Here is a 13,427-nt window from a genome sequence, read left to right on the forward strand (position 1 = left end):
TGATTGGTGGGGCAGACCAGAGCAGTGACGCAGAAAAAATGGCCCCAGTTTACATGGTGTTTGCATGACAGCGGAAGCACACAGAGGCAAGCGGAGTCACACAGGGGCATTTCAAAAGAACCTCCAATTTGGTTTTTGAAAGTCGCAGGGAAAAGGGAAAATGGCAGTGCAACACAAGGGCAGAGCCGGTGCAGCTACAAGGACCATGGAGAATTCCAGGCTGCACTGGGATATTCCTCGTGCTAGCATCAGTACAATTTCGCCGTGAAAAAACAGCTTCTGCTGGTGCAGTTGTGCAATGTCAATCACTGAGCTAAGCCCACTTGCATGGTAGAAAATCCTCAAGGCCTTGCTGAAGTAGTCTTTTCGATTTAGGTGCTATGGCTCTACTTATGTTTTGGACTCATTAAATAAAGATCTTTAATAATTACATGGTAGTTATTTCCATACTGTGTTGTAGGCTCTAGCCTCTTGTTTCAATTAGATTTATATCAGAATAATCTCAGGGGAATATGTTGCAAAGAAAATGCCCAACATTCCTGTCTTAGAACAGTTCTGCTTACAATGCCAGAATGGCAATTTTTAGTGACACTTGTGTATGGTGACCAGCTTGGATCCACCCCATCACCTTTGGAACTGTCTGTCCTCTTCTGCTTATGTGGCCATTGATCCCCGAGGAGCGTGGACACACCTTAGTCTGGTATCTCAGCTGTGACCATTCTGCCTTGAGTCTGATGGGAGTTTAGCCACTTCACAAAGTCTAGACCCTTAACTATTGTCCCCAGCTTCGCTTATACGCACAAACTCTCTCACCACGCTTAAGTGTGCATCCAAAAGCGGTTAGTTTCAGCAATTTTTATTGGCTTTAATGACTAATTTTACCCTTTCTTCATGGCCTACAGAGATCTGCAGCCATGCAGCCTATCCCCTCCCCCCACCTAAAAATAGACATCCTTTGCTACTGATCAGTTGGTCTATTATCTCAGTCGCAAGGCTGAGGACCAAAATGCAGTAGAGATCCCATATGTTGACTGCATATCAACACTGAGCATATCATACATATGTCAGGATCGTGGCTTAGTTGGCTTTTGGCTAATTTGTCATATTCTTTACAGATGGTAAGGTAAATGTAAAGAACAAAATTGTCAGTAGTTCTTAACATTTTTGAAAGGCAGTTATCAATATGTTCTCACATTTACCAGCAATTCTCAAGGACCCCCCATGTCTCTTTGGCTACTGATCAATGTTCCAAACAAGGTTTACAATGGAATCAATTCTCACATTCACATAAGGATGATATCTGGCTCCTAACCAAAGACATCTGGGAACTCTTAAAAAGATTTAGCAGGAATAGCTTGAATGTTCTGACATTCTCCACCCACCTCCTAAAATATTAAGGATTAGCAATACATGTCAACATTAATGTAACGTGTGCTGCAAGAAAGACTCCAGAAAAGACAAGGGAATGCTATGAAAATTCTCTGAAGGAGCTTAATATAAAATTCAGCAGAAGAGCTTTATCAAAGAGTTACTTTATATATCTTCACATACTTTATAAAAATAATAATAAATACCCTAAAAACATGATATAAAGAAGAGCAATACAATTATAAAATGGTTGTAAAAATAAAATTAAAACCCATCTATTAAAAACACAAAACCCTTTTGGCTGTGCTTTCTGATGTGTTCAGTCTGTTCTTATTAGCATGGCAACTGGCAGAGATCCAGGATCTTGAAATGTATTTGAACTCAGGGACTATTTTTCTGTGCCTTTCCTAGGAAATCATATGCAATCTCTGTGATGTCAAAAGCCTTGTGAAGGGTTTCTGATGACAGCAGTGAGGACAGAGCGCCCTCTCTTTCTCGATTCTGCTTCAGGAAATTAGCAATCATTCGCCAACGGGTGCCTTCCGACTCTTCTTCTGCCCACCTGTACTCAGGAAGGAGCAGGGAGTGAAGCAGAGGGAACACCGAATCGTGATACACGAGGGTGAACACAGACTTCAGAAATTCCTGATCTCTCTGAGGAGAAGAAAAAGAAAGGAAAATGCATTGCTCTCCAATTTGATTTATTTAAACTGTCTGTTAGCTGCCTCTCCATTAAAAATGTTTGAGGTGACCGGCAATGTTTAAAACAAAATATCTGAAACTGGAATGTAAAACTGCAAATAATGGGGAAAGTAGCAGAATGAAAGACTTAAGAACATATAAATTAACTACATGCTTGGAAAAATTAAATTTATTTTTGACATTTTAGATAATGTTTCTCCAAAAAGGTTTCAAAGCAAGTCACAGTGTTATATAACACCATAATTAAATAGGAAGGCTATTACAACCACTTTTGTAAGCACATAAACTAAGAATCAATTCTCAGCTTCAATGCCAAAACCAGTTACACAAGCAGTAGATCTTTAACCATTTCCTCCAGTCACCCACCTAAGCAGTTCAGCTTTGCAAGTCCTTCCTTTCCTACATCTAAAGCTCAAGAGGTTCAGTATCAGGGGCACTGCACAAAAGATCTACACATAAGGTGCCACAGCAAAGAAGGTCCTGTCTCTGACCGCCATCTACTTATCGCACAGGAGTAGGGCTACTGAGGCTAAGCCTAACTGAAAAGCTCATGGAGTATGATCTTTCAAGCAATCCAGTTTCAGGTCTTTTACATACGTAAGTGCTGTCAAGTCACAACTGACATGGTATTCCTAGCAAGGGGCATTCAAGGTGAGAGAGAAGCAGAATCTGCAGAATCTGCCTTAGTGGTCCCCCACTCAAGAACTAACCCTGCTTAGCTTCTGAGATCTGACAAGATCATGCTGTATGCCAAGCTGCTGTTCCCTCCTCGGAACACTTTAGGGCTTCAAATATGAGAACCAGCATACTGAACTGTCAACTGATGAAGTTCTTTGGGGACCATCAGGATATGTTCTTCATAATCTGAACCATTTAATTAATATGCTGCCACATTTTGCCCCATCTGTAGTTTCAAATAATCAAGGGCCACATTTACAGCATTCTGGATATGATCAGCGCATATATAACTGCTGTCACATTTCAGGGAAAAGTAGTAGCTGACTATCAAATGAAGCTGTTTAAAGATACTACAAACCACAGAGGAACTCAAGGTGCAAATTTGGCCTTCAATGGCACCCTTCAATTACATGTATTTTCATGTGCTAACCTGCTAAGAATGCAGTTAGAACAACTTTTGAAATCTGTTTGCAAAGCCAGAATAGATTAGGCGGGGAGGAAATAAACAGGCAGGATATAAATTTATAAAAATAGAGGACTTCAACTTCAACTGGTGAGTCAGGGCCCACGGGTAAACTGTAGTCCCACTTAATATCACTCACAGCATTGCAATAAGCTTTTGCTTAGTACTGTTTTAAGGGGAAAGAGAATGAGAGGGGAGGAAAAGGAGAACACAAGCAGGGGAAGGGGATGAGGGAGAGTGGACAGAGAAAAAATGCAGGCATTTATCATGAACTGGGTCTAATGTTGCAGGTTATGGGTTAACAGAGACCTCATGGCTAAAGCAGTCACATGCCCTCCAGCCTAGGCTACATACAACTGATCAGCTACCAGCTGGGCTTTTATGACATCTTGGTTTTTCATTATTGTTCTTTCAGCTGCTGATCTGTGATATTGTTGTTAGTGATACATTTTGTTATTTTGCCATTGTGTTATTATTGTTGTTGCTGCTTTGATGGTCAGTGACTTCATGGATACTACCTGGGGCAACAGGTGGAATTAAAATCTTTTAATGAAAAATACGATAAAAATCAGCAGAGGTCTTCTGTTTACATGGGGGGGAGGCAGGAGGATAACCAGCAGCTACACATTCTGTAAATAGTTATGTATGTCATCTCTGCTCGGCAGAGCAAGGGTATCATCATGTGAAACCCCCCTCCCCCAATTACTTTTTTCCTAGTCCTCTCTGTGCATCAGTTCATTTCATTGTTTGATCATTCCCCCTCATGTTCAGCATATCCATCCCTGCAGAGTAATAAAACTGCATGACGGAAAATCAGTAGCAGCTTCAGTTTATTCTAGTCCATCTATGGCTTTAGGGGTGTGTGAATAGTAAAATAGGTGGCATTTTGGATTGTTGTGCCCCCCAGGATTAAGGAGAGCTGGAGTACCGAACACAGAAGTTGGGGGGGGGGGGAGGCAGTAAGGATTAAGAGGGGTCAGAGAGGCTGTGAGAGAGAAAGGGAGGGACAGATGAGAATGGAAGGGAAACTGAAGCAGTAAGAGCCTGGGGAAGGGGAGAAAAACATATCATTGGGCTGAGAGGAAGAGGAGGAAGGAAAGAAAGGGAGGGAGTGCAAGAAGAGCAAATAGCTGAAGGAGAAGAAAATGAGACCAGATCGGGCAGGTGGGCAAGCAGGGGAAGAAAGGAAACAGCAAGCAGACTAGGGGATGGAATGCAGCTAGAGCATTGGGAGGAGGAGGGGGGATTAAAAAAAGATAAACAACATTTGAGGAAGCAGAGATTGTTCTTCTCCCACAAGGCTTCTCAGCCCCACCCCACTATAATATGTAACTAATACAGGAAAAGCTTTCTTGCTCTCCTACCTTTTCAGATCTCTTTAGTGTGCTTTCCTTTTCTGCCCAGGCACTCTGAAAAGAAAGAGCAGAGATTCTATATCAGTTGAAGTATTAACATTTTTAAAGGAACAGGGGGAAGATGCATGTGAAAAAAGCATTCAAAATCACAAAAGTATCAAATTGGGTCTCCAAATCAAGACTGAACAGGAAGAGACCACACCTGTGTAAATGTAACAGCAGACAGATGCGAGCCCACCTTCCCCTTGAAAACCTGCAAGAAAGGAGAATTCAGAGCCTTCTTATGAAGGCACAGCTCTGTTGAACGGGTGTGTGAGTAATACGGGTGGGGGGGGAGGTCAACCAATGTACAACTCAAATCTGCAGTTCGTGTAAATTAAGCCTATGGGTCTTGTCTTTGCAGAAGGCAGGGTCCATAGTTATTCTTCCTTTACTTCTTAAAAAAATATCTGAATGCTTTCAAATCTCCTTATTCATCCTCACCCTACCTAAACATAACCCAAATCCTTTCTGAATTCACATTCACCACACCATGTTGACTTTTGTTGTGAACTGCCTACACCGGATCAGACCAACTATGCATTTAGTCCAGCAGTCTCCAACTCTCCAACAGAGGCTAAACAGGTGCTCCTGGAAAGGTTATAAGCCACAGTCTGTGGTAGTAAAGATGCCAAACAGCATTTGGGGAGACAGCTTTCCCTTGCCTTCATGCGGTCCCCAGACCAACCAGCTTGCAGTTTCCTCATCCTCGTGAGTCATGCCACACACAGATTCGAGGACTTGAGGGCGTCTTATATTCAGCCATATGCAAAGAACTTATATGTTTCTGCTCCGCCACTTTATTAGAGTAATGGGAATGTAACCAGAAATTCCTCTGTCAGTTGTGGCCACTGGAAAGTTAAACCTTTCTCAGCTTTTTTTTAGTACACCACACCCTCCAAGAGCATTCCAACCCCTCCTATCCCTGCTTTTTTTTAAAAAAATGTCCAGACTCTGGAGAGACAACAAGCGTTTCTATTTCTGTTTACTTTGCTTCCAGCATATTTGCCCAAGCCTTACATCATCAGAGCAGCTGCTTAAAACAGCTCTGTAGGACAGAAATATGCAAAGCCATCCACTCCTGCTGGCAAGAAATAGACTTTTGTCAGAACTGTCCATTCATATTAACCGTGCAATCTGTTTCACCCACCCGAAGTGCATCCATAACATCAGGCTGCTCCATGAGTTTTGGGAAAGTTGTCAAAATTGGATGGCTGATCAAATCTGCAGATCATAGATGGAAAACACGTTGGTTATTTTTGTATGATTTAGTGATATTTTACCGAAGACAGGAACAATTTGGGATGTACTTAAACACAATTCTCAGCCTTTTGCAACTCTGAATATCCAATGGGGACAGTCTAAAATACAACAAAAATGTTGGTGAGTTTATAAAGGGACAAGGACTATGTTGCCACTACAGTGCTCAACAACCACTGGGAAGAGACTATGCAGCACAATAGATACATCTGTAAGCAAGTATCTATATTATTAATTTAGGATACTCCTTAAAACTACCTCCAAGACTGCCTGCTCCCACAAGAACCCTTTTGGAAGCTGTTTTTTACCCTTCCACTGTCTGAGATATGCTGGGGTGGTTATGACAGACAGGACTTCCTCTGGTGTCATACAGCCCCTGGAATGCCCTTCAATTGGAGACCCACTTGGCTTTTTCCCCTTCTACATTTTATGAGGCAGGATTGTTCATTTCCATTGAGCATTTGAAGGGCAAAAAAAAAAAAAAAAACCAAGTTGGCCCCCCAGCCTACTGTTTGCTTTCTCAGAACCTGCAGCATACAGCTGTTAGTTCTGATTAGCACCCAGTTCATTTTTATGCTGTCGTTGTAGTTAGGAGTCACTTGTGGGTGATTTGTGATGTGCTGTGCTAGCCACTGGTGTGTAATACTAATAACAAGTTGCGGGCCTTCAAGGACATATGGGAAGAAACAATCCCATCCCATCCTCAGTTGTCTCTACTTTTGCAAAGGCTGCCCCCACCCCACCTTCTGCCTATCTTACTCACTGTTCTAATTGCCATTTTCCACCCTCCTTACCAAAAAGTCTATCCCCGTCACCCACCCAATTTTTCTTTTCTCCCTTTCCCCTCCCCCATCTGCCCATCTTGTCTACCCACCCAGTTTATCCTGCCCATCCTCAACTATCTGGCCAATTGCTTTCTCCTCCTATTTTTTGCATAGCATTTTGGGTTCCTTGGCTACCCAAAATGTTGCCTTTTTCATGATGCCTCCTCATTATCAAATGCGCGATTAAAAAGAACAGGGGTGGGGCAGCGTTTTTGAGTGTATTTTAAGAAGAACTTATATCTAATTCTACACCCGTGCACCTTTTACTTTGATAAGTAATTTGTATTTGTGCAAAATGTAAAGTAGGATTCAGCTCCAGAGTTATTACTAGGTGTTAGAAAAAATAATGTTTTTGTCTTTGGGGCGCAAAGTGTGACCACAGCCATTGCAGGTTAACAGACTATCTTATAAAAGAAGTCAGTAAGTTTCCTTTTTTAAGAATTTGTGTTCATCTATGTTCAAAAAATAACATCCTATTCAGATGCAGGCATGGATTTCCTTTCAAGTCCAGGACTACTTATACACCAAATGACATACTAAAAATCTAGCAGTCTGAGCCCAGAGCACATGTTAGATACTGTATGCTACAAAATAGCAAGAAGCTGTACAAATAATATCAAACTCTCTGTCAAACTTAAAGGCATTTAAAGTGATCTGATTTCTATACAAAAGCTGAAACCACAGGATATAGTTCAGTACTTGCGAACTATTGTCAAAGGGCTATAACAATAAGCATCAAATCTCTGCTCATCCATAAACTCAGCTCGTGCCCATAACAAACTGTTAAAAGGAATTTTCTGTGAGAGTTTTCTTTCTCCACCAGATACCAATCCATCACATCCTCTGATTCAAGCTAAACACTGACCGAACCAAAAATTGGCTGAGGAGCCAAATGCATATTCCATTAAACTTGTGTTTCCAAAAGGATGTTGTCCTCCATCATGGTCTCCTTAGAGCACCACTTTTGTGGCAGCAGACAAACAATGTCATCTTCTGTTTGTTTCTGTGCAGAAGCAGACATGGAGTCCAGAGTCCTCTGAATTCAGTGCACATTACGGTTAATTGCAAAGCAAAGCTGTCATCGGATCCCTCAGTAACACACCAAGATCAATTCTCATCTGAACACCTTGCTCTTTCATAGCACAATATAACTAGTACTGACATATAAATAGTACACATAATAACATAACACAGCAGAAATACTATGCCTGATTGTAGGCTAACAGAGGAATGAACATGCAATGGAGCAATAAGATGCACTTAACAGGAACTAAAACAATTATTAAAGAGCTTTTGCTTAGTTTGTTTCCAGTAACAGATCAGACAAAGGTTACGGTTTAAGTAACCAATATGTTTTGTGTTGTCTGTCTCCAATCAGTTTGACTGAATCAGCATAATGAAAATTTCAGACTGGGACTGTGGGACCAAAGCCTTTGTTTATTATTCTGAGGGGTCAGCCATTATGCAACACAGCTTTTTACAAGGAAACATCTTTACCAGTTACAGAGCACACAGCATGGGTCTGGGATTCAGATAACTTCTGTAGCTTGAACAAATAAAGTGTATCACCCCATCGCGCATGCTATTTACCTGACTTGAAATGGCGGGGACGGGGGCGGGTAGTATCTGGCCTACTGAAAATACCCACAAGCATACACTGAAGGGCATTTTGCCTCACTGAACAGGAATGTATTCCATTCATCTGTTGTTTGTACTGTTTCTGGAACCTGGGCTGAAGCTACTGTCTCTCTTTCCACTAGTGCGTGTCAATGGGTGTCTAAGGGGCTCTTGCTTTCTCCCAGCCTAATCTCCTTTGCTGGACTGTTGTATTGGGGAGTGCGGGGAGATCTACTTAGTCCCAAGCTCTTTGGAGAAAGGATGGAAGTAAAATGTGATGAACAGACTGTGCTCAGAGACTGCACTGGGGGTGAGGGGGTGCATTCAGCAAAAGCCAAAGTGCCTGAAAAATACCACATTTTTATCCCGAAAAAATGACAGCAATTTAAAGGAGCCAAAAGTGGATTCACTATGATGTCAATTTTTTTTCAGCATTCTACAGTCCCATTTGGTCTCACCATTAAAAGTCCCCTCCCACTGACCTGCTGGCTGGGCCTCAAAGTCACAGGTGGGGCAGAGCTGAACACTGAACTCCTGGAGCTCAGCATTCAGTTCTGTGCTGTTGCCTCCAACCTCCACATGGGCTTGGACGCAGCAGCGGGGCAGAGCTGTTGGAGGTTTTGAACATTTCTGGGACTATTAAACCCAAACCTGAAAAATATTTTTAAAAATGGTGCACACCTCTACTCTGCATCTTTTCTCTCACAGGCCACTGAAAGAAAAATATCATCCCCTTATTTGAATATACTGGTTAAGAAACACTGTTGTCAGCCAGTATTTAAACAAAGAGAGGCAGAGAGGAGGTTATAGCATATCAGTGGCCCACAGGCTATTCTCTAGAAGACCATCTACCAACTATTGGTTGCTAGAATTCTTGCAATGGATGCTGGACCAGGTAGATCTTTGAACCCACAAAGCACTTTTTTCAAGAGTACCTACTCAGAATCACTTAATAGATAAGCCACGCAAGACAGAAATTAAACTAACCCTGGTTCATGAGAGCTGAAAGGTACAATCACTAAGATGATGCACTGTTTTCTTGTGCACAGCATCTCTTCATTCTGGAAACATCAAACATTTCCCATCAGAAAAGCTGCCAGATTTACCTGCATTTTGCATGTTTAGCCTGTCTTTGAGGAGCGCATCCCCCAGAATTTGCCGATAAAACAGCAGGAGGTGTATGTAACACATACTGCCAATTAATACTTCTGGCAGCAAGCTAAAAATGAGAAGAAAAAAAGAACTTTAACGAAAAATGTATTTTGTTACAGTAAAATGTATATTATTACAGTGTTTTATTACTAAACTCCATTTTTTCCTTTGTACACGAGGTGTCTGTATGGGGAGGTAAGCCACAAAATATTGGGATGGATTCAAACTGAATGTCCCAATAGGAGCCTGGAACTTTACTGGGTCCCCTTAGCTCCTACTGCAGCCTGCAGAACTTCACAAAACACCAGTCCTGGGAAATGGGGCTCCAAGGAATGGCATGAAAGGTTCTGCAACAGGGAAGGGGGGTAGCTGAAAATTGCCACTTGCGTCTGGGTCCAAACAAAGAAGATGCACACTGCATAAAGCAGTTCCTAAGCTTGCATTACTTCTCTGTGATAGATACACTGCCCTTTGAATGAGATCGTTTCACACAGTAGAAGACAGAGGCGCAAGTCCACAGAAAGCAGACATCTTTTCAAAATATTCAGAGTCTATGACAGGGGTCTGCAACCTGTGGCTCTCCAGATGTTCATGGACTACAAATCCCATCAGCTACTGCCAGCATGACCAATTGTAGTCCATGAACATCTGGAGAGCCACAGGTTGTAGACCCCTGGTCTATGACATAGCTGGTATCGTATGTTAACTAGCCACAGCAGCAGCAGCAGCAGCTAGAACAGGGGTAGGGAACCTGCGGCTCTCCAGATGTTCAGGAACTACAATTCCCATCAGCCCCTACCAGCATGGCCAATTGGCCATGCTGGTAGGGGCTGATGGGAATTGTAGTTCCTGAACATCTGGAGAGCCGCAGGTTCCCTACCCCTGAGCTAGAAGAAGAGTGATGCACCTCCAGCCAGCAAGTCTAGGTCCTACTCCAACTTTTTATGGTGAAGGTTCAGTCTGCAGTCCTTCACCTGCTTTGGCTCCTCACTGCAGGATCTAAACAGTATCCACACTCTGCTATAGCACTGGGTAAGGAACAGAAGAGGAGGGAGGAGTTGGTGCAGATATGAGAGTGTGGGTAGGAAACAGTCCGCCTCTTCTGTACTCTTCCTCAGATGCAGCAGAAGAAGAGTTGGCTTTTATAGCCCTCTTTTTTGTACAGAAAGGAGTCTCAGAGCCTTAAAATCTCCTCTTTCTCCCCATCCTTTCACAAGCACTTGTGTAGTAGATGGGGCTGAGAGGGCCCTGACTAGCCCAAGGTCACCCAGCAGGCACCATGTGGAGGAGCGGGGAAAATAGGCCTGCCTCACCAGATTAGAGTCTGCCACTCATGCCGAGCGGGGAATCAGGTCTGGTTCTCCAGATTAGAGTCTGCCATTTCTAATCATTATACTACACTGGCACCCCCCTTTTGTTTTATAACCAGGCCAAAACTAGAGCTTAAAAAAATCCCTCCATGAAGTATCTTCTGTAATGTTCATGTAAAATAATCAGCAAATATTTGAAGGCATTTAACAGTCAATGGAATTTGATTTCAATATTTAACACTACAGCTGCTATTTGACTAATGGTGCTTAATACCATTTTTGGAATCTCTCATAAAACTATCAAGCTACAGTTAAACAAGAGAATTCCCACCTCATTCTGGCAGTCTGACATCTGTCTCTCAAGAACAAACTAATCAAGTCTTTCAAGAACTAATCACAGAGGATTACAGTCTGACCTTCGCACTTTTTCATTGGTAAAATCGTTATTTTGTATATGTGTTCCACTAAACAGGGGTAGGGAACCTGCGGCTCTCCAGATGTTCAGGAACTACAATTCCCATCAGCCCCTACCAGCATGGCCAATTGGCCATGCTGACAGAGGCTGATGGGAATTGTAGTTCCTGAACATCTGGAGAGCCGCAGGTTCCCTACCCCTGCACTAGAATAACTGGTCCATGATTTCTTGTCATCTCTTTTGACTCATGGTTTGGGGCACTTTGTTCTTTTACTCACTGGCATTTTACATTTAATAGCTGACACACAACAGCATTTCAGCAACTTCAGAAGTATTTGTCAGATGATATGCAAGACAAGGAGAGATCTTAAATTAATGTTGAACCAGTAGCAACCTCACAGACATCGCATACATAGAAACTTTATAGACAAGAGAAAATTAAGTCACTAGAACTCAACATGCAGTAGAACTCAGCATGCAATATCTCCTGCAAATTTTCCTTGCTTACTTCAATATGTCTTTGGACCGTGTGTTCAGTGACCGCAGTTTCACTAGGAGCTGAGGTTGCTTCCTCAGCGCTACCATTTGATGGAAAACACCAATGCTGGCTTTAGTAAAAGAAGAAAAAAGAAAGAAAAACTTAGCAGCATATTGATTGGAAATCAGATATAATGCGTCTTTTAATAGTTCAAAAGGAATCTTTTATTCTTTCCAGCATTTTCACAACCTAGCTGGCTGAACTTCACCCTAATCACTGGTTATTTTCCCACTTGTTTTCTCCCTCTTTGATACTCTCCACACATTGCTTGCCTGGCCTCCTCCTCCCGCCTCCTTTCACAGCCTGAATACTTTACTTCCCCGTATATTGACGCAATGCTGCTGCACTTTCTTCTTTCAGCGAATTTCTTAAAATGTCCTGACAGCACACCAGACAATCAGCCAGAGTTTATCTACACTTCTACAAATATTTTATTTATTTAACACTTTCTTCCCCTTCCTTCCCCTATTGCTTCACTGTAAGCTTATAATGGGAACAGGTGTGTTTGAACAGTGACACTCTAAGCAGGTCTACTCAGAATTCTCCTCAGACCTACTCAATGGGCCCTACTCTCAGAATAGCATCTGAGCAGAGGACACTGTTAATTTTGCACAATGTTCAGTGCAACATCAGGTTTTCATAGATAAATTTAAGCTGAGGATTTATAACATAATGCATAGGCCACCCTCCGCCTACAGTTAAAAAATGAAATAAGTTATACCTTTTCTTGAAATGGATGGGTCTACCTCAACCCCTTTCTCATATGGGGTCCCACCGTTCAGAAGCAACTCATATGTTCTGCAAAATATATAAATGACCACATCACATAACAAAATAAAAAAATCTTTTACATTAAAGAGATTTAAGTTAATACGTTGCCTCTTCTGAATTACCCTATTTAAAACTGAAGGACATTTCTTGAGGAGGTTTTCTTCATAGAAAATCCAATAAGTATCGATTGAAGATTTTATGAACATTAACATATTTCTTCTATAAATAATTACAGACTTACACAGGTCCCTTTCTTCAGACATGTATTCTCAAAAGGCATTCTTCTTATGACAACTGCAGAAACTCAGAGACAAGTATACATAACTTCTTGTGTATCAAAGTGCTATGGTAAGCACAAATCCTCCCAAATACATACAATAAAATGCCAGGTAACGCAAGTAAATTATTTATTGGGGACAATCTTATGAAAGACAAGCCAATAATGGATCCATCAATCTGTATGAGCCCAGGCTGATGGGATTTTTATTAGATTGCTTTTCATAAATCCACTCAATACAAAAGTTACTCATATTATTAGGCAGTTTATGATACGTGAGCAAATCTGTGCATCCTACAGTACTTGGGGTATGTTCGTTTGTATTTCTACTCTATATACCAAAGCTGAAATCCTCTAGAAAGGAATGTGTGCATGCAAGCACACATACAAACACTTGCCTTCCTCAGAAAACTTGAATCTTAAAGACTGGAACACACTGATGACTCTCAGGCGCCTATCTCCTAGACTCCATTATTCCAGAATTCACAAGTCTATTGAGGACAGATCAATCCACGTGCACACATATATTATTTCTTATCATTTGATGGCTTTCAACTAAATTTATGAACCAATGCTGCTGAAAACCAGGGGAGGGGAGGGTAATACAATACATCTGCCTGTTAAGATCTGTGATAGTTCAGTCATACATGCAAGCCAC

The 13,427-nt window shown here is 41.8% G+C and overlaps 1 protein-coding gene across 3 annotated transcripts in view; it reads right to left on the reverse strand.

Moving 5' to 3' along the window:
* Positions 1-911: 911 nt before the first annotated feature.
* The window catches only part of NPHP1 (nephrocystin 1), a 47,539-nt gene continuing 35,023 nt past the window's right edge, over positions 912-13,427 (reverse strand). For 2 of the 3 annotated variants that reach the window (XM_048482121.1, XM_048482114.1), the window contains exons 15-20: positions 12,443-12,519; positions 11,692-11,791; positions 9,413-9,525; positions 5,756-5,829; positions 4,576-4,620; positions 912-2,022 (exon numbers count right to left, since the gene is read on the reverse strand). In XM_048482121.1, coding sequence (XP_048338078.1) covers positions 1,750-2,022; positions 4,576-4,620; positions 5,756-5,829; positions 9,413-9,525; positions 11,692-11,791; positions 12,443-12,519 — 682 coding nt within the window. In that variant the 3' untranslated portion in view covers positions 912-1,749. The remainder of the gene's footprint in view (positions 2,023-4,575; positions 4,621-5,755; positions 5,830-9,412; positions 9,526-11,691; positions 11,792-12,442; positions 12,520-13,427) is intronic. The other variant, XM_048482130.1, reaches the window with a different exon arrangement.

This window comes from Sphaerodactylus townsendi, linkage group LG01 (assembly GCF_021028975.2).
Source record: "Sphaerodactylus townsendi isolate TG3544 linkage group LG01, MPM_Stown_v2.3, whole genome shotgun sequence".
NCBI lineage: Eukaryota > Metazoa > Chordata > Lepidosauria > Squamata > Sphaerodactylidae > Sphaerodactylus > Sphaerodactylus townsendi.